Genomic DNA, 21,746 nt, shown 5'->3' on the forward strand with positions numbered 1-21,746 from the left:
TCTCTCTCTCTCTCTCTATATATATATATATATATATATATATAGTATAAACAGTAAGTGTTAATGAAAAACATTGATAAATCAGATAAATAAATCTCATTGTTGACGAACGCATGTTGTCTGAGATACATACTGACAGCAATATTTCTTAAAACTAATCTGCCCAGGAATTTTATTAGATTTCCATCATGTATTTCATTGAGGAATCCCCTTCAATTTCAAATTAGTTACAGCATTCAAAGTTATTGAAAAAAAAAAATGGGACCATCAAAAACCCTCTTTTCACAAATAAATATAAAATGTTGTGGTGGAAATTGCTCTATATTTATACAATTCACAAATGTATTGGATTAGTAGGATTTATTGCTTCACTACAGAAGAAACGTGTATGCAACTATTTATATTTCACCTTTTAATTTGATCTCTGTGGCTTCATAGTGACAGTTGTTACTTCCCGCTTTACAATCATTGCGTTTTCTTATTGGTTGAACGCGTTGGCGTTTGACATCCCAACCAATCAGATTGACGATAGATGAGACGCTTCGTCAAAACGTCACATCCGACTCAAACAGCGGCGCGCGGTATGTTTGTCGACATGTCTGCTGTCTTTTCTACAGTGCAGTCTTCAACAAAATAAAGTCGTAAAGTTGGGAGAAACTTACTCCTCTGAATGCTGGCGTGACTTTCAACCTCTGAAAAGAAGATTCCGGCTTGCATTTATGGTAGGAAGCGTATTATTCAAGCTGGTCAACGTCGGCCAAGTGCAGGTTTCCTCTGAACTCGTCGAAGCAGTGAGGGAATGCATTGTAACACCAGTTGTTAGACAGATGGACTGAGGAAGCTGTTGTACTAAACTCAGTCATTTTTCAGTGAGTCACTCGGTGACAGGCGTCGTTTGGACTGCAGAGCTGTCCTGCCCCGGCTCTCATCATGTCCCAGACCAACGCTTCTCTTCTGGACGAGGTGGTGCAGTGGAGTCAGGAAACCTGTCGCCAGGAGCTCAAGGCTGTCCTGCCAAAACTTACGATATCCTCTCAAACCTTAGATTATGACCTCATGTCAGTTTATTTTTAACTGACCTGTTTACACACAGGTTTCGAAACGCAGAAAAAAAAAAAACAAACCTGAAAGGCACACAAAATGATACATGATTAGGTCTGTAGTCAAGATAATGGAAGACGGTACGCCTGTTTTTGTAAGTCACGCGGAACACCAACATCTTCAGACCTTTCAGAGAATTGAAAATGTTGTTAACGCTCAGCATTTTGCAAGTTTGTTTTCCCCACTCTAATCTGTCATTATTTTGTATTATATTATTGTAATCCTCATATATTTGGCTAACCTTGCCCAGTGAAAGTTAATTTGCTGAAATGATGTGTTTTTCCTTGACTGTTTGCACTCTTTGCATCTTAAATCTGACAACTGGGATGATCATATACGTAAGTTTCTTAACTGCACAATTTGTAATTACTTACTTTGTACCTTTTAATAGTATTTGCAGTCAAAGTATAAACTGTAACATCCTCGCAGGTATACTGAAGATAATTACAGACATGTTCCTTCCTCACATCGGTTTGTCACAGCTGGAAGATGAGTGCTTCTCCAAGATCTTACCAAAGGTAAACAACATGATGACTGCATATTATCTTTTGAACCTATTATGTACAGTATATTCCCTCTCTAGCATTTCATTGTGGTTACATGTATTGTTGTTAGCTGTTTATTGTGTATACTCTAATAAATAGCTAATTTAACATTTTAGATCATATATCTCTTGTAGGCTGAACTAACTGACTAATTATAGTTAGTTGGCACTGTTGTCTGAAGGGGATGACCTTTCTATCTTTGTCTGTCACGGACATCTGCAGGCAGTGACAATGTTTGACAGCATGATGAAAGAAGTCAAGGATCAAGTTGGTGGGCTCTCAAGTCAAAACCCTGAACTGTGTGCCTTACTAAGGAACATTCTTCAGGTACTACTTCACAATGTACTTCAATGTAGTTATGTATGCATATATATCTCTAGATCTATCTATCTATCTATCTATCTATCTATCTATCTATCTATCTATCTATCTATCTATCTATATATATCTATATATATCTATATAAATATATATATATATCGATATATATAAATAGATATATATATACAGATATAGATATATAACAATAACTATTATTGTTGTAATGTTACACACAAACACCCACCCACCCACCAGGTGTTGTTTCTGTCCTCAGATATATATATCTATATATATATAGATATATCTAGATATACACACACACATTGTTCTAACTTCGCGTCTTATCTGATGTTTTGACAAGATCCTTCTGTTTGTTTCAGGCAATGATGCAGTTAATTGATGCTCTATCCACTTGCGTGCGACACGTAGGCTCAGTTCAGGAAGCCCCTGACCTCGCTGCTATCCGCTCGTTACCAACTTGTATCCTGAAAGTCTTGAGGGAAACTTTTCAGCACTGTAAGGTCAGTCTGAGCAGTTTACTGGTGACTGTTGCTACCACATAGTTATGTGGAAAAAATATGTGCATCCCCCAGAAATTGTTGCCATTTTTGCCATATTCGGACAAGCAAACTGTGGAACCTCTTTGAATCAGTGACAACAGATAAAGGTGACACGCAAACAGTAATTAAGTAATTATTGAGATGTTGCATTTGGTGGTTTAAGGTATTATTGCTCTTATTTATTGAAAACAGAAATCTGAAAATGGGATTGAAATTGTCTTTAAAATACAATTATTATGAAGTGCAAAGTTCCTAAGATTTCCTTTTCTTATTTATACCATGTTTATTTATGGGTTACGTAAGCTATCAACAGCACAAGAAAAGCTAATTAACTAAAATCTAGTGTGATCTTAATGCAGCAGGAAACTCAACCACGTAGGGATACAAAGGAACGTAAAACCAGTTACAGCTCATTTTAAACTGATCTGCTTTTAAAAATCGGTTTTAAATCTGTAAAAAATGTAAATCCGTTCAATCATACTCTGCATGTTGTTGACAGGATAGTGAGGTGGTTTACTGTGGCCGTCTGTCCCTGGTGGCTGACCTCCTGCAGGGGCTCTTCAAGGAGGCCTATTCCCTCCAGAAGGGTCTGCTGGAGCTGCTGGATCGGATCTCCCTTGACAGCAATGCATCGGAGGAGGAGGTCTCTGACATTGTTACAGGTGTGTTAATTTGTCAGTGCACATGTGCATCCCTTTGTTTCAGTGCCACATTATTTAATAGAAAGCCTTTCCTTTATTGAACTTGAACTACTATTAATGCAGTCTTCAGTTCTTTTGACATGTTTCTTCTTCCTCAGTAATTCATAGTCTTCTGGATATCTGCTCCATTATCTCCAACCTGGACATAGCACTGCATGCAAACACATGGAAGTTCCTCATCAAGTAAGTACTGTTTATCTCATCTTGTCCTTCATACTATGTGAGTTATTACGTTTTTTTTTTTTTTTTTGGTCACTAAGTGGCTTATTTTAAATGGTCATTATTTATTTTTTTGCAGACAGAGCCTGAAGTACCAGTCATTGGTGGAGGAGCATCTACATCACGGTGACATCAGCAACAGACTGTGTGACAACCTGCTGGCCTCCTTTCACAACTGTGTGGAGCTGGCTGAGCAGATTAAACATGCTGGTCTACAGGTGGAAAAGTTGTGCTTATAAAAAAGATCAAATATTATCAAGCATTATTTATATTTTGTTGTTGTTGTTGCTGTTTTCTACAGATTGTGCTTCTTTTACATGAGTATTTATAGCATCTTTTACCAAAGTTTGCTTCCTGCATGCAGCGGCCTGATTTATTTTTGTCTTTCCTGAAATGACTAGTCAGTACAATGTTTGTGTATCCTACATAGGGAACACATGATGCATATTTCCTGTTTTTTAACCTACTGTACTGAGATCAAAAACAGGGCCTGTGTTTAATCATGTTGAGGTGAACTTGATTTTGGGCACCTTTCAGGTTAATGCTCTTTTGTCCTTTTTAAAGGAGGCCACACAAAGCCCTGAATACAAACTGTTCCAGAAAACTGCGAAGATGTGCAGATTTTTTGCCAACGCTTTGGTTCATTACATAAAGGTACAAACAATTGGGATCTTCTTGCTACACTCTGTGTATAAAAAACTTGGGACCATCAATTTCTGTTATGTTTTTTTAATGTTTACATCAAAGCAACTGAACATACATTTTCTCATTCTTTGTCCTTTTAACAGGAGTTCAATTTTTTTCTGACAAAGTATTGTAGCTGCTTTCACCAACTCTATCTCCAAATTATCAGGTACGTTTGGTTTCAGAAAGGAAATTTAAGCCACAATTTGATGTTTGGACGTCTAGTTATGTTGATGAACCTCATGTTTTTCAGTAAGTTCCCTCCCAGCTTGTGTGCTCCAGCGCTGCCTGTGGCTCTGTCTGAGGAGCTGAATGCGGCGGCTCTGGTTCCCATGGATGCCCTCCTGCTCCAGCTGTTGTCTCTGAGATCCTTTGCTGAAGTCGTCCTCCAGCAGGACCTGCGTGAGTCTAAAGCTTGTCCTGTGTGCCAATTTTCCCAGATACTTTGGCAGGTCTCTGGATTGCAGCTCTGCTGTTTGCAGATGATGTGGTCCTGTTGGCCTCTTCGGACCGCGACCTCCACCATTCACTGGGGCGGCTTGTAGCCGAGTGTGAAGCGGCGGGAATGAGGGTTTAGCACCTCCAAATCTGAGGCTATAGTTCTCTGCCAGAAACCGGTGGATTGCTCCCTCCGGGTGGGGACGGAGTGCCTGCCTCAAGCGAAGGAGTTTAAGTATCTCGGGGTCTTGTTCACGAGTGAGGGGAGGATGGAGCGGGAGATCGACCGCCGGATCGGTGCGGCTGCAGCAGTACAACAGGCGCTGCACCGGACCGTGCTGGTGAGAAGGGAGCTGAGCCGGAAGGCGAAACTCTCGGTTTACCGGGCGATCTACATTCCGACCCTCACCGATGGTCACGAGCTCTGGGTCATGACCGAAAGAACGAGGTCGCGGCTACAAGCGGCCGAAATGAGTTTACTCTGTAGGGTGGCCGGGCTCAGCCTTAGAGATAGGGTAAGGAGTTCGGACATCAGGAGGGAACTCGGAGTAGAGGCGCTACTCCTTCGCGTCGAAAGGAGTCAGCTGAGGTGGTTCGGGCATCTGATCAGGATGCCTCCTGGGCGCCTCCCACTGGAGGTTTTCCGGGCACGCCCAACTGGCAGGAGACCCCGGGGAAGACCCAGGACATGCTGGAGGGATTGTATATCCCGGCTGGCCTGGGAACGCCTCGGGATCCCCCAGCATGAGCTGGAAAATGTTGCATGGGAAAGGGGAAGTCTGGGTGAGCTTGCTTAGCCACCGCGATCCTGCCCCAGATAAGCGGAAGATGATGGCTGGATTGATGGATGGACTTTGGCAGGGTTGAGAGATGCTTTCCTGATTCCTTCTAATGGAAAAACTTTACACTGATTAGCTGCGGACCAATACAATTCTGCAGACTAATACCAAAAACTGTTTATTGTACGTGCAACAGAAAATAATAGAAGTGTTGTGGTGAATGTGAATCAAGCTGCAGGTCTCAAGTGTTTACAAGGTTTATTTCTCTTTAAATAAGCTAAATAAGTCAATAAAACTTCATCCAAAGTAGACCACACTCAAACATTGAGGGTTTTTAGTCCTCATATGTAGTTCATTTCTTTATTTTCCCCAGTGTGAAAGTACATGCTCCAAACCCTTTAGAACAGTAGGAATACACCAGTCCCATTTATCGTCCATTGCTGATCTAATCTATAGAATATTATCAACATCAGAGCTGATGCCAGTACAGTGTATTGCATTCAAATATTAATATAATTTATATTAATGTCATATATTACTCCTTCAGGATGCTTCCTTCCAAACCTCTAACCTACTGCAGGCTGACATCCAATAGTTTCTATATTTAGGACATTGTGGTGTGTTTGGTAAAATGTTACTTAAACATTACTCAAAAAATGGTGACATCATGTTTCTAGCTGCGGACTTACACTCGTGAAACTAAATCCGCAACACACTGTGTGCAGGCTTAAATCCTGAACAGGAGCTTCCTCAGTGTCTCCTGCTGGTGAACATCATGGGACAGTTGGCTGGCCAATCAGAGGAGGTGATGCAGCTTTTTTACGCCGGCAGTCAGTCCTCAGAAGAGACGCCAAGGTAATAAAGGTTTAGTTTGTTGTGATCAAATCCAATATTTTCAAGGATTTAGTGTTTTACTGCACTGGTTGTGTTTAGCAGGAAGAGTGAGCGGTGAGCAATGTTGATGTATTATTGATGTGTTTAGTCCACAGGGTAAATGCAAGATTTGTGATCAAATTTAGCGCTGGTATAATTTAACAGTTATGATCTTCTGTCATATTGTGTGTTTGGCTTGTCTGATTGTGTACTAAGAATTTCATCACACGTGGGTGGATTTGTCTTTTTTAAGCTGAGAAGGCCTAGTGTATAAGTTAGCCCTGAAAAAGGTTACGTGTTCAGAAAGCCTCTTTTGTCTTCTCAGCTGTTGTGACTACTTTGGTTGGGTTAATGTCCAAGCTTCTCTCCCTTGCTATTGTCACCAGGCTTCCCCTCTACAAGGCCATCTTCGCTAGTTTCTGCCGGTGCTCCACTGAGCGTAAGGTGCCGGTGCTGTTGCCGGGGGTGATGTTGAAGGGTCAGGCCCAGGTCCAGGTCACGCTGCACCAACACATTTGTGTGCACCTCTGTGCCAGCGTGGCTGTGCTTCCCCCTCTGCACTTTTCTGTGCTGGTGAGGTCTACACACATAACTACATACACTATTAAAAAGCATTATCAATAGTAGTACCCTGATGCTGAATGCTAGTGATGTTTGGACTACGTTCCATCTGAAGTCGAGGGCGTATTATAAAATCTTTTATTTGAAGCAGTGTTTCATATCTTAAAGGTCATACACGCTGAGTTTTGAGACAATGGGGCAGCATATAATCATGTGCTTCCTCAAAAATCCTGTTTGTTTTGACTTGGAGACCTAAAATCTTGATGTGATCATATTAAACCATACTAACTGGCCACATTATATGGTCATTGGACTGTAACACTTAAACGCTGATATGGACATCAGGTTCAAAAACAGTATTATGTGTAGTCATTTATTTATTTGCAGTATGATATCATATCAGCTGGGTTTGTCTCCCACCATTCAAAGCAAGTTATTCTTTCACTTTTCGTTCCCTGTGTGGGTGTAATATGTTGATGCAGTTTTTGTTTTCTTCTCTGTTCACTCTCCTTCCTGCCATCTGACTTCCTCTCTCTTTTATTCATCTTTGTTTTTTCCAGGAATGTTGTTTGATCGATGCCGTGCTGCAGGCGGACACTCAAACAGCTCTTCTGGCAACAGATGTGTGGTGCTTTACAGCCCGGTGAGAGCGAGGAGATGCATTTTTCGCTGGTCACCATGTAGATTTGGCTTTTAATATTATGGGGAACTAGTACTCTTTGCTGGTATTAAATCAGCTGCTGCTTTTGTTGTCTTTGCTGACAGGTACGGGACAGCAGAACTTTGCCTCCATCACGTCCTCCTCATTGCTCAGCTGGTGGGTGGAGACTAAAATAATACACAATACATAAGAGAGAGAAAATGTTGTGTTCTTGTTTTATTTTGATTTGAAAGCACAATGTTACCTCACAACATATTTTCAACCCATACATTTATAAAGTTGCACAGTAGTGGAGACATAGTCCGGACATAGTTTATCGGATCTTCCAAACTTCCTAAATCTTGGCTCTCACCACGCTGGGTCAACTCCACAAGGTCATGGATGTTTCTCCGTGTTCGTTACCTCCTCCTGTGCCCTCTCTAAAATAACTCTAAATCCCTCGGTAGGGTTATGGATTAGTATGAGGTCCAACCCTGTTTTCTGTGGCACCCCGACAGAGGTGACAATTGGTGTTGTTGGAATTTGAGGACTGTGACACCTTTTTTATAACTTGATACCTTATTACATCATCAGATTAGGCTGGATCCCACATTGATCCACATGTCCCTCTGCTTCAGGTCTTCACCTGTATGTCCCGATGCACTCGCTCCTTCTGAGCCTTCACACTGACATTCACACTGTCCCTCACCTCCTCTCTGTCTCTCCCTCTTCTTCTTTAGGTGAAAGTGTGCACCACTGAGTGTTATCAGTCCCTCCACCTGGGCTTGCTGCTGAGACGCATGGTTTTCCTTATGACACCAAACCACCAGGTTAGAAACCTCAACAACTGAAATGAAAAATTGTCTAAACTCATGAAATACTCAACAGGGCCAAAACATTTCATTTTTAACAGCTCCGAATTGAATTTCACTCAAAACAGTGAGGATCCACAGTGACTGCTGTCACATTTGACAGTTCAGTAAATACTTATGAACATGGAAAGGCTAAATGAGATGATAAATGGCAAGAATATTTGAAGGCGCGCTGTCATTATTCATTAATCTGTTGATCATTTTATCAATAGATGAAATGTTTGGTCTTTAAAATGTCAATAAATGGTGAAAAATATCATTCAGTGTTTCCCAAAGCCCAAGGTGCAGTTTAAAGTGTCTTGTTTTGTCCTAACAAACAGTCCACAAGTAAAAGATAGTCAACTTATTATCATGGAGGACAGAAATAACCAGAAAATATTCACATTTAAGAAGCTGAAATCAGATCATTTAAAAGATATTTCACTAAAAAATGACTCGACGAATAATTAATCATCAAAATAGTTGGCAGTTAGTTTTCTGTTGATTAACTGAACGATTAATCAAATAATTCTTGCATCTTTAATTTGAAGAGTCCCTTAAACAATGAAAATTGTGGATTTTTGCAAATATTTAATGGCTATATGTATTAAATTTACATCTAACAGTACAAAAAAACACTGAAAGCATGTTTTCATTATAAACCTGTGTTCAGTCTGGAGTGCACCATTTCTTAAACCTTTCATTTAATGAATTCCAAACTTAAAGTGGTTCAAAGCTTGTATTTTCTTATTTTATTTGTATTGTCACACAATAAAAGGTTGTACATGTCAACATTGACATGTTTTTTTATTTTTATTTTTATTTTTATTTAGATACATACATGTAAGTTTGCATTGAATTTAGATTCTCGAGTTTAGTCCTTAACTTTTTCAGTCATCTGCACCACCTACCAGTGCAGACTGAGAGACACTTTCTGGTTTTGGATGATGCCTCTTGATTTTGTCGATAAAATAAAAAAAAAACCCGATGAATTGTACAAGATTAAAACCTTGATACAAGGTGATTTTTTTTTTTTTTTTTGTGGTCATTTATACACATTTTTTGTTTTTCCAGATGGATCTGGTGGCACATTTCCCTCCCTCTGAGGTGGAAAACCTTCCAGTGTGGCATCATGTCCTCCTCAGAGCTCTGTCACATGACACCCGTCACCGCGTGGAGACAGAAATGATTGGCTTTGCTCAAAAAGGTCTGAGCGACTGGCAGAGTGGAGGCTACAAACTGGGACAAGTGGACAAAGTGGTGAGGACAACCTCATTTGGAGGACAACATTGTAGAGGACATCTTTTCTTCTTCTTTTCTTTTTTTTTTTTACCTTCACTTAGCATCAATCAGTGGTGGGTTGATGTCTTTGTACTCAAGTGAAGACACCCTAAAAGTGTAAAGGACAAAATTTAAGGAACTCCAAATAATAATGATGCACATTAATATTATAAACTTGCATGTAATAGGGAAAATGCATTGACTGATATTCAATACATGGTGAGGTAGATGCGGTGCAAGCATCAAGGACAAGGCTACAGCAGTTTCTGTCCTTGTGCACTGAAGGGAAAGATTATAAATATCCACAATAAGTGTTCCCATTGTTTCAAACGAATGAAACGATAAGATTAAGTGACCTCTCCTCTGCCAGTCTGAGATCTTAGTGGTCTCAAGGAGAAGAGTTTCACAGCTCTTTTGCTTTTTAGAAATTAAAGGGGTGTTAATGATATGAACTGAACCATCATTTTAGTTTTTATGTTTTATCACAGTATAAATTTCTGCTTCCATTATGATTCAGATTTTTCTCTTGACGTTGTTTAGTACCTATCAGTCAAATTGTTGCCAGGATGATTAAACCCAGCCAAGAAAACAATGTAAGGGAGCAGCAGCAGCAGAGTGGTGGAATTTGAAAGAGAAAAAAATGCCCGAATTGTTTTTTTTTTTTACAAAGTTCCTTGTGTTACCAGAATGTGGTGCTGTTGTCCCTCCTAGCGGTGGTTCAGGGCCAATCACCTCCTGAGGAGCAGTGTGTGTTGTCTGCTGGGTGGATGGTCACTCAGCTCTGGTTACGGATGAGTCCAGATCAGGTGAGAACAAAGTACACACCATGAACACACACGGATGAACAAATAAATACTAAATGTAAGACTGTTGTTCCTGCAACCTGCCGTACTCCAGTTGCAGACCCGCCCTGTGCTCATGCGTACTCTGCAGCTGCTCTTCTCAATATCGGCCGTTTTAGTGAAAAACCTCGAGCCTCAAGTCATTTGTCAGGTATGCTTGTTCGTCCTCACCGTCCACATTAAACATCTGGAGAGTGACGATTGGTTGTGTTGACCTGCTGTTTTGTTTCAGGCTCTGTTGTGTCTGGATGCGGTGGTTTCTAAGTGCAGCGATCAGCTGCTGCTGGCTGCTCTGCAGTTCCTCTCCTCTCTGGGGAAGATCTTTGTCCCTCCTGAAAGCCAGGTCATACAACCAGAGCATTACTAATTCTAATGACAATTGTATGCGTGTAATTCCTTTGCCGTTTTTACTAACGGTTGTTCAAGGAAACTTATTTTGTGGATGTTGTCGCTGATAGTCGCTTTGAATTCTTGACCCTGTGAGGCCCACAAAAAAATGGATCTGCCAAAAGGAATTACAGTCAAGATCAACGGGGCTGTTTGTTATGCAGTTTAGAGATTTGAATTCTTAAATTTGTATTCAGATATTTTCTCAGTAACACAAACCTTTCGGTCCCCCAGAGTCAGATTCTTCTGAGGCTGAGTAGCCTGTTTGGAGTCCTGTTGGCTGACAGATCCTGGCTGCTCCATCAGCACGCCCTGGAGGCCTTTTCTTACTTTGCAGAGGTATGGCAGGAACTCGACTGATGCTGGCAGTTCAGATACAGAGCTGTACTGTGTATAGTTGAAGCCTTAAAATGACCTTTTATTTGCTTTTTCAGAATACAAACCATGAGGAGGTCATTTCCCAGAGTCTGTGCGTGGAAGAAACTAAGACCAAAGTGGTAGATTATCTAAGCAAGGTAAAGAACTAACAGCATACTGCGATGACGCTTGGCTGAAGATAAAACAGAGGTCGGTGAATGAGTCTATCTTTTCGCTGCAGACTGTGAATACACAGGAAGATGTGGAGTCACGGCTGCGGAGGCTCAAACAGGAGGCACCATTGATTGAGCAACACAATGAGAAGCAGGAGCACGACAAAGAAGATGCTTCCAACAAAGCGGCTGCTGAGGCTGTTACAGATTCAGAGGTGAGTAGAATCCTTAAACTAACCAATGATGTGTTCACAGGCTCTCTGAATATGCATGCTCATACACAGCCGTGCCTCGCACATACTGACCAAGGCAGTTGTAGCTGGCCAGCATGACTCGTGTTGAAACCAACCACCTGAGCGCTGAGGTAGTGCACATTGCACAAAAACAGTTAGGCTTCTGAAAAATCACTTTTTTTAAAAAAATTATAGTTGACAGAGATTTACAGTAAACGCTTGTTTGTTTTCGAGAGGGGGTGATATTCCATTTAAATGTGACCAAAAATAATACTTAACTATTGATTGAGATTTTAATGCGGGCTTCCAACAAAATTGGACTTTTTGGTTTGAAACCGACTTTTGTTCGTTTGCATTTCCACACATATTTTTGATGAGATTTAAGTGCATTTAATCTTTGTATAACAAGATCTCAGGTCAAACTTCACTTGGTTAAAAACAAGAGTAGTGCAGTACTGTAAAAAACATAAAAAAAAAAAAAAATGAAGAAATCATGTCGTTAGTATGAATAAATTCACGAAATGAGATCTGCATGTTGCCTTTAATTATTCCTCCCCTCTCAGCCATGCTTAAAGAGAGCTCGGCAGGAGAGCAGCACCGGGGAGGAGTACAGCCGCTACATCCGGACAGCTGAGAGCGCTTTAAAAGCCCTCCAGGCTCTCACTGAAGGCAAAGCCAACACGACTGCACCACCTCCACAGTGGCTGGAATCCAGACTACAGGAGCTGCAGACCCTCATAGCCAACATCAGCACAGTAAGACACACGACCTAGCTGCTCCAGATTGTCGTTCAGCCTCAGATTATGTACTTTCTGTACATAAAAACGGATCTATCTGGGAAGGTCGATACCTTTTTGCTGCTACTGAAAATAGTTCCTCTTCATGTCTTTTTAAAACTGCCAATCTTGATGCGTGATCCAGTTTGTTGCCGTTTATTAAACCTTTTTGAATTCTAAACATTTTGTATTTCTTTTAGCAGCAAGTCTAAGAGTCTTCACTCCCCGGGTACCAAATGTCCCGAGCCCCTTTTCCACTGCCGGTACCAACTCGACTCACTTTGTTGGTTTTCTACAGGGCAAAAGTTGTGAATATTAGCTGGTACTATTTTTTTGGTATCGCCTCGGTCGAGGTTCCTAGTCAGCCGAGCTGATACTAAAAGGCAACGTGAAAACACAGCTGACCTCTGATTGGTCAGAGAGAATCGTTGCAATCACCGTGTGTGCGACGTCCTGCGCAAATCCGTGAGTGTGTCGCGTTGAAGATAACGTCACGGCCGTATCGTGCAGTGTTGCTACAGTGACGACACTGCGTTGAAGAGGTACCATCTGCAGTAGAAAATGTATTCGGGCAAGTCGCAAAGTGAGTAAAATAGAGCCGGCAACAGCAGGGGAAAAAGGCGATGAACTGTCAAACAGAACAGTAACATTTAATACAGTAAAAGTTTTATTTCACCAGCAATCAAAAAGCTCCTAATAAATTATGTACTCCCTATTTCACATTCATTCAAAGTGCAAGCCTTCTGTAAATCAAGCTAGACTCATTTTGGACATGTTGTGGTGTCTGATCTTGATCTTAAACCCAGGAGTAAAATTGGCACAATTTAAAAAAAAAAAAAAAAATTAAAAAAAAATTGAACCAGAAGAGCAGATGAAAACGGGTTGACGCTCACCTCTCGAGGTCATTAATATCAATTGGCAAACAATCATGAATGGCTTCTCTTGTCCAAGGCCAGCACCATCTGAAAAGTCTCAGCCCATCCCTGTCATTAGCATTCTTACTGCATTATGTTAAATGAGAAGCTACTTCCAGTTTCCTGGTCTGATGTCAAGTGGCACTCCAGACGTGGCGCGTGGATTTTGATTTTTCCAGTGGTTGAGTGTTTCGCTCCAGATGGAGTTGATGTGTCAAACGTCGTCACCAGGCGTTCTCATCCTCCCAGTTCAGGTCATCGCCGTCCCCCCAGCCGTCTGTTTCAGACTGAGAGAGAAAATAAACGAGGAACAATCAGCAGCGAGTTTGCAAACGGAGAGAAAGTCCGTCACTGTTGCACGTGCGATTATTAACAGAAAAGCCACCCTCTGAAAGCATGAATTATGGATGCTGTCCACAAACCTGTATCTCCTATTGGCTTTTTGTCTCTCACACTGTTCAAACTGCGTCCGGTTGTGTTACACAATCATAGGTTATAAAAGATTTTAGCCACCAGTATACCATATTCCTTTCATTTTGGTCTGATTGTTATTCAGACTTCAGTTTGTAAAATACTACATAACTGAAACTCGAGACTTCTAAAAAGTCCGTCCCTTCAGAGTTTTGCGACCATTTTCCGTGACTGTTGTGATCTAAATACTTCATTTGGCAGCAGCTTTTCTCAAAAGCTGTGAAGTAATTTGCGACGTTTTATACGTTTTGTCAGTGAAATTGCAATTGGCAAAATTCGACTTCACTTCCTATGATAATAAGCGCACTACACAACACAGAAATAGCTGAACATTTTTCCGTTTCCGAAATGCTAATAATTCAACAAACCACATACACAAAAACAAAGTGCAACTGTAAGGATGTAAAATAAAAAAAACTTTAGTAATTTAACACTGTGTGATTGGACTGACGCAGGGAATTTCTAAGATTGTTTGCTGAACTCTCATGATGAGAATACATTTCCCATAAACACCTTCACTTTAGGTTTTGCTGGGTTTTTTTTCCTGGTCAACTGGCATGTGGTTTGCTTTGACGGTGAGGAGAGGTTGATGAGCTTTCTGACTATGAATAGGATGCTATTTTTGTTGATGAAGTAAGTTTTGTTCAGAAAGGTTTATTCTGTGCCCTAATGACGTCAGTTTTACCGAGTTTAAAAATATTTTTTTTTTAGCGATTTTACTGCCGTTTTGCAAAACTGAAGGCTCTCTGAATATTGAGATTGGTTGAATGTGTTACAATAATTGTGATAGCAAGATCATGATTTTCTGGAGGGACTGATAAGTAATAAAGTCAACAATTTAGCTCAAAGTCATGGACATGCCTCATAAGAGGCTGCGTGGAGACACTGTTTCATATTTATGGATCACAGAGGACAAAGTTAGAAACAACTCTCTGCACCTCTGGTTCTTATACTGTCTGTAAAGATTGCTGTGAGAGCCCAAAAAAGTAAAAGTATCTTTCCACCTTAAAAACCTGATAAAAAAAAATAAAACTCAGGAAATAATACACACACTCACCTCAGACATGTTGGCTGCTGCGAACTTAGAAGTCAGTGTTAGAGCATCGATGGATGAGTCAAGCTGCAGAGATTTAGTATTATCTGAAGAGGCTGTGGAAAGTCCTGCTTCAAACACGCTACTCCCTTCTTGTGGCAGCAGAGCCGGAGAGGACAACTTGATGTCCGGCACCATGTCTGCAAACAGATCCAGCTCGGGGTCCTGCTCCACCTTTTTCTTCACCTTGATGGTGAACTCCTCCCCCAGACCTCCTACTCCACCCGTGTTTTGTGAAACTGTAGATTTGGGCCTGGGGTTTGATGGGTTGTGTGATTTCTCCTTCTCCTCTCGAGCCCAGTCATTGTCCCATGACGAAGCGGCCTTGCTCTGTGTCGATTGTCGCAGTGTTGAGGTCAGTCTCAGGGGTTTAGAGGAGCCCAGTCTCAGTGCTTCGGGAGCATGTTTTGCAGATGCAGTGGTAGAGCTCCCTCTGGGCGCCGTCAGTATGACCGGGTCTGATAAAGGAGCGGTGGGGGAGATATCCGAGGTAGGTTCGGTGTCCTCGAAGTCATCCCACGGCTCCTCTTCTGTGTTCCGACGTGGGAGAGGCAGTCGATCTGCTCTCTTGGAGGCCTGAATGTGGATCTGGACTGACTGTCCGTCCCTATTCTCACTCTCCTCAGGGTCACTCCAGTCAGGCCAGTCCTCCACGGCGCCTTCTAGTCTGTCGGCCTGTTCTGGGCTGTACGACAGCAGCTCCATCTCTCTGTCCTGACGAAAGCCATTTAAAGGTAGAGACATCTGCCTACTGACATCTAGGACACACGACAGAAAAGACAGGCTGAGCTGCAGGTCTCAGAAAATCAACTTAAATTAAATTTACAGCACTAAGTGGAGCGCTTACCTGATATTGGTGTGATAACTCTTGGTGTCTCCCGAGTACCTGCTATGCTCCCCATGTGACCGAGGACCGAGCTGTCATTTCCTGTCGGTCTGGGGAACAAATTCAGTACTTTGGAAGGCTGTGCCATCTGAGGGTGGGAGCCTCCAACTATATGGACAGGTGAGGCTATAGAACAGAGATAATGTAAGATGAGGGTTGGCTAAATGTTACCTTTTCAAAAAAACAAAAAAAATATCCACAAACTGTTTGCCGAGTGTGCAGATTTATTTTAATAACACTCAGGAGCAGCTTGACTGCACGGCAAGTAACGAGGGATTATGAGACATAATTATGTGACATTTAATTTTCCAGATTTTCTAGGTTGAACTGGTCCTCTCACAAAACCTGAGGGTCTGGCTCGAGTTCATCACCGGGGCATTATTAAGCGAAGACATGTCGAACATGATGACAACATTCGGCCATAGGCTCCTCCCTGCTGTCAATCATACCATATTAGTTTGGACGTCCCTGTACTGGTTATCTGATGATTTTGCAACTGTATCTAAGGTCTTACTTGTAAAACTGGTAATTCCTGTTAGCCTGAGCTCAAACGGCAGAGAGCTCCTTTCAAAACCAAAGACGATCCATTATAAAAAATGTACAATGGTGAGCAATGTACCCGAGACATTAGCGGTCTACTTTTGTTCAGCTGTAAATCACTGCTTAAAACAACAAAATTGCCTTATGCAACAATATTAATTTTTTTTTTTTTTTTTTTAACTAAGAACTGCCAGTTGTTCTACTTTCTCTCTTTCATAAGAGGCTGCATCAGAGTACTTAGCAGGCTTCTGACTTAATCAAAAGTTACTCATTTGAATCCAGGCACCACGTGGAAAACCAAACTGTTCCAGGTGAGGAAATGGAAAAAAAAAAAAGTCAATCTAAGGCCCAATTGCACAAAGTTGTACAACCATATTATCTAAGGAAACTTTACATATTGTCCTCTCTTTGTGCACAGTTTATTCGAGGAGTTTTCTTCACACATCGTTGACATACTGTAGCAGCTTTTATCATCAATAGGTGGGCCTTGCTTACTTTCAGGGGTGACCTCTGTCGACTTGGTAAAGTTGGGCGAGGTGCGTTTAAAGACCTTCATTCTCTCTCCACCGACGACCACCTGAGCCCCCAGCAAGGGCACCAACACCGACAGACTCTGCAGTGTCATGGCAACCAGAGAGTCATTGGTGTCTCTCATTCCTAACAAAACCTGCAGCCACAGCCAAACAGAAGACATTATGAAGTTTAGAGATTTGCATCATGACATTTATGTCAACCCTACTCTTTTTATTTCCGTCTATACCTTCCAGAAAACAAAATTTACATTCTTCTTTTTCCTCATGTGGTGCTAGAAGGTTTGTTGTGAGTTTATGCATAAATATGACCTAAAATATCATCAGATTTGCACAAAGGTCTAAAAAGTAGATAAAGAAAACCCAATTAAACAAATGAAATAAAAACAAGATATGCAATATTTGACCACTTTCCTCAATAAATGACTGACTAAGTACAATATATATATTTTTTTATCTCTTCTGTTTAACTGGGTTCTCTATCTATTTTAAGGACTTCATTGAAAATCCGGTTGAGGTTTTAGGCCATGTTCATTTAGAAATATCGAAAATCTTAAAAGGTTCACAAACTTTCAAGCACCACTGTATATCATACTCAAAAGGTAGGTACTGCCTGGTACTGATCGTTGGACTGAGCTCGGCTTGCCGTTTCTCTCTGCTTCCAGCCTTTACGCAAAGCTAAACTAATCTCCCCGACTGTATCAGTCTTCTCATTTGTCTCTCAGCGTAAAACCGAAGGAGAGCATTTCCTGAAAATGTAAACTAGCCCTTAACTTCAACTGGTGATTTCAAAACGGTGCTCCTAAGATGACACTGTACCTGAGGTAGGATCCGGTTTTTGAGCTCATCGTGGGAGAAGAACTCGGCGTAGATGTGGATGTGAGCCAGCAGCACGATCCGGACGTGTTCCTCATTGATCGTGTAGAGCTTGAGAAGCTGAGGAATCACATGTTTACGGTAAAGGGACACGGACAGCAGGCAATCTTCACTGTTACCACCACCGCTGGGATCTGTCGGGACACGTAGAGAAGAGCATGAACAACAACTACTTCAGGTTTTTACACTTCATCTGTGCCTGTCAGCTACTACACATGATTGTCCTTTCTCTTTGAGACTGCGATCAATAGATCATCGTCATTATTAGCCGCAGGAGAAAGAGTTTGATAAAATGCCCCCTCACCCTTCTTTGGCCTTAGGAGATGAGGCAGGAAGCTTTTGACAGCCATGGGTTCTGTAAAAACGAGGGAGTTGAGGAGTTTGGGAATAAGCCGTGCAGCTACGAGCTCTTCAGGGAGGCTCTGGACCCGGTCGAGAAGAAACCTAAAAACACAACCGGAACGTGTAAGATGTTGTCAAATTTTCATATTACGCAGATCATTTATATATAAAAGTCTTAGAAAGAATGCAAAGAAAAGAGACCATATGTCAAATAAGATCAAATCATTTCTTACTTAAAGAATTCATTCTTTTCTTCTTCCGTCTTGAGGGTCAGGCTTTTCAGGAAATTCATCACCTCCAGAAAGTCATTCCTACTCGTAGAAAAATAATAAGTGTGTTGGGAAGCAAGTCATTCCCAGCGCGTGCTGATAACAACAGAAGCAAACGTGTCCACACGAACCTGAAAAAGTCATGAGTCAGCAAGGGGCTGAGTGGAGGTCGAGACAAAGGGTCAGAGTTCAGCAGGCCTGCCTGCAGGGTCTTTGTCAGGCTGTCAGACAGCTCCTGTGACACTAGACATGACAGAAGAGCAGGATAAGTGTATGAGGGTGTTTATGAAGGTTAAATGCAGTGGCTGAGGTCATCTCTACTCACCGTAGCCATTCAGGAGCGGAACGAGAGCCTCCACCATCATTCCAAAAGAGTAACAGTCCCGAGAGTGAGCGTGTTTATCCGGGAGGATTTTAAAGCCTTCAACCTGTCAACAACATGTTTCTTGAGAACTTGTGAACAAAGCGAGAAGTACTGTCCTTGTCGGTCATGATCTTTAACCTGCTTACCTGCTCCTCTGGAGGGATGCAGCTGGCCTCTCTTGCATTCTGAATGCTTGTGAGAAACTGAGGAGTTGAAGAAAATCAAAAATCAAAACATAAAACTGATAGTCATGTGAAAAAGTAAATTCTGTTGATCCCATGGAAAACTGTCGACTTTTTCAACATATTTGAAGAAGATAACATTTGATCCTCTTTGAAACAGTGCCTATTAATAACAGTGATCAAATCAAACAAGTATATGAGCCTATAACCACACTAATGTATCCACCAAGGAACGTCTAAAATTGAAGAAATGGAGGGTTACTGAATAGGGGAATTTAAAACAGTCAGTACATGTAAGAAATCCCTGAAACATCTTGCAACTGAAGGATATTATCATGGAAGGGTGGTCAGAAATGGCAACAAGCTGATGTCAGGGATGGAGGTTATGCCAAATGCCTAAAGGAAGCTTTTCCTGCTGAAGAGGAAAATACTAGCACCTTCTGACAAGTGTGTACTTACTTTTTCCACGGAATATTGTCACATCTGTTGATATTTTTGTTAAATAAATAACTGACAAAGCACTTTTTCCTCCCAAGTATATCACCTTTATTTGTAAGAACTGTTTCAAAGAGGATCAGGTGTTTGCTTGCCCAAATATGTCAAACAAGCCTGATGGGAAAAAAAAAAAAAAAAAAAGATTTGTCTCTTCCTCTTGTTTGCATTGTGGCTCCAGAAAGTCTCTCGTCAAGCAGGCTCCGAAAAGTTTCTTGTGTTTTCTGTCTTATTTGCAAGTGATTCTTTTTGTTTTACTTTCCGCATCGAATTGACGACTCCCCTGTGTCCTTATCTTGTGACCTGCAACCAACTCAGTATTACCATACGAAAGCAGATACAAAGGGAATAGGGGGTGACTGTCAACTGTTTGTCACACTGTATAAAAGCTGCCCTACGGATGAGTGATGGGAAGGACTGCTGGGGGAAGGACTGCTGGGGAGAGATCTGCTGGGGGGGAGCACTGCTGGACACCTCTCTTTGAGGGTGCATGTAGTTGCTCCTTCTTGCAAGAATAAATGTCCGACGTGTTTGATTTTGAACCGAGCCTCTTGAGTAATTTTTCCAACAAAGCCATTCATTTCCAGGGGATTTACTTACTTTTTCACATCTGGTGCTTTTACATTTTTCGTGAGGAAAAGCGCAAACAAAGTGCACAAACAGACTGTGTGTCGGTAATAGATGTGCTTCCGTTTTACCTCAGGAGTTGCCTCAGAGAACTTGCAGACAGTTTCCATCCCTCCCAGTTTCCAATGACCATCTTCACTGACAAATACCGATGAAATACAGACGTTGTTGTGGCTCGATTTACCCTGGTGGAAGAGGAAGACAAGTTAAAACCTACGCATACATGTTTAACACCGAAGGAAGGATGAACAGACAACAAATGGCCAATGACTAATGCAAAACATGAAAAAGCACCTCAAGTGATGTCTTAAACTCGTTTTGCTTTCTTTACGTTTTTTTTGGTTTTTTTTTTAACCATATGCGTTAAGATAATTACGCGGCACAGCAGGAGAAGCAAACCGTTCTTTTTCTTGCTCTTTCTCACCCTCTCGTGCAGAAAGACTAGTGCCTGCAGGAGGTCGTAGATGCCCGCACAGATTTCCTCTGGAGAGAGGCTCTCCAGCAACAGCTCCAGGGGCTGCACTTTCTCCGTCACCAGGTGGATGCCACCGTCCTGCACTGAGCAGGACAGGAAGCGCAGCAGACATGGGTGCCTCAGTGTCTTCAGGTGCTGCAGGAAATGAAAGGTAGATTTAGGGAATATACCAAAATCTATCCTGTTTTTAGTTTCTATATAATGTGAACATAACGCAGCAAAAAAAAAAAAAAAAAAAAAAAAAAATAGAAAACATAATGAAATAAAAGCATGCGTATATCTTTTACTGGCTTTGGCTGGCTGTATGGCAGTTCACCTTACATATTATAAGGAAACTTTACTGTACTTTAACACGGGCTACGCTGAAATCCGAAAATCCTACATTGTTGTTTGAATCATAATCTGAGGTCTGTCGAATTGAATGTCTGCCGAGTATCCCACTTCAACACACCACATCCACACCACCGTCAAATGACAGGGATTAGTGGACACAGTGCTCACGTGGACATCGTTTTGTCTCAAATGGAACCCCAAAGATGTTGTGTTTTAGAGATGGGGACATTTTAATTGCAGATGCGTTTTGTGCAGTTTGAGAGGGGTGAGAGGGGAAAAAAAAAAAGCTAACTGCAATATTGTACGCAGGAAGTGAAGTTCTTTTCATTGCTGCGACAGGACGTTTGTGTCGTACCTGCAGCTTGTAACACTTACGCAAAGAAAAAAAAAAAAAAAAAGACAACACGCGTAACGACAAAAGACTATGACGCACCCCACGTACACACCTTGGCAGCTTTGTTGACCTTGTCTTCATTGCCCTGCTTGTGGACAAACACAGACGCAGGCTTTCCGTCCTGGAGCACTGCCGAGTACATGGTGAGTCCGGAAGGCAGGGTCAGGAGCGGCTCCTCCAGCGTGCAGCTCCGCACCGCGCTGCTCTCCGCACCCATGACCGCGCTTGTTCCCGGACCAGCGGGTCAACGCGGGGACATAGAAGCCGCCGCGAGCCGAACGTGATATGTGGCAACGCGAGCGCCCGTCGTCAAACATGCAGCTGTGTACGGTTGTTACGGAGTGAAGCCGACATACTGGTTGTTTTACTGTTTTCTACTGTACCGCTGCGTTACAGGTTAGCTGGTGTTATTAGCCGCCTAGCTGGCCAAACTCGGGCGCTACGTTCGCCAGGCTGTCATAGCTGTTGATCGTCAGTAGCCTCCCCTCCTCCTCCTCCTCCTCCTCCGCCTCCAAACACTCTCGCAAATCGCAGCGTGTCACAAATTTAAAGAAGTGATTAAAATCATCAAAACTGTTACAAAAAGCATTGAATAATTCCCGTCCCCTGCTTGTCAAATCAGCGGCGCTAACGTGG

General features: G+C 41.9%; 2 protein-coding genes across 2 annotated transcripts; one reads left to right on the top strand and one right to left on the bottom strand.

Annotated features, from left to right (window-relative positions):
• Positions 1 to 584: 584 nt before the first annotated feature.
• firrm (fignl1 interacting regulator of recombination and mitosis) lies at positions 585 to 12,503 on the top strand. Its single transcript, XM_069150307.1, has 25 exons — positions 585 to 722; positions 871 to 1,026; positions 1,400 to 1,439; positions 1,531 to 1,619; positions 1,869 to 1,973; positions 2,348 to 2,488; positions 3,027 to 3,189; positions 3,327 to 3,411; positions 3,527 to 3,665; positions 4,012 to 4,101; positions 4,236 to 4,300; positions 4,385 to 4,533; positions 6,074 to 6,203; positions 6,608 to 6,794; positions 7,343 to 7,425; positions 7,548 to 7,599; positions 8,163 to 8,252; positions 9,348 to 9,533; positions 10,241 to 10,360; positions 10,452 to 10,547; positions 10,629 to 10,739; positions 11,018 to 11,122; positions 11,218 to 11,298; positions 11,382 to 11,528; positions 12,110 to 12,503. The coding sequence occupies exons 2-25, from the start codon at positions 931 to 933 to the stop codon at positions 12,317 to 12,319; spliced, it is 2,760 nt and encodes a 919-aa protein (XP_069006408.1). The 5' UTR covers positions 585 to 722; positions 871 to 930; the 3' UTR covers positions 12,320 to 12,503.
• Positions 11,949 to 21,746, bottom strand: scyl3 (SCY1-like, kinase-like 3). Its single transcript, XM_069150309.1, has 13 exons — positions 21,163 to 21,746; positions 20,333 to 20,518; positions 19,980 to 20,093; positions 18,754 to 18,810; positions 18,569 to 18,671; positions 18,375 to 18,486; positions 18,208 to 18,285; positions 17,937 to 18,076; positions 17,576 to 17,766; positions 16,722 to 16,893; positions 15,648 to 15,812; positions 14,765 to 15,558; positions 11,949 to 13,523 (listed from the first exon to the last, which is right to left on the bottom strand). The coding sequence occupies exons 1-13, from the start codon at positions 21,325 to 21,327 to the stop codon at positions 13,461 to 13,463; spliced, it is 2,340 nt and encodes a 779-aa protein (XP_069006410.1). The 5' UTR covers positions 21,328 to 21,746; the 3' UTR covers positions 11,949 to 13,460.

This window comes from Embiotoca jacksoni, unplaced genomic scaffold (genome assembly GCF_022577435.1).
Source record: "Embiotoca jacksoni isolate LCO1_2020_lvr unplaced genomic scaffold, fEmbJac1.0.p SCAF_16, whole genome shotgun sequence".
In the NCBI taxonomy this organism is placed as follows: domain Eukaryota; kingdom Metazoa; phylum Chordata; class Actinopteri; family Embiotocidae; genus Embiotoca; species Embiotoca jacksoni.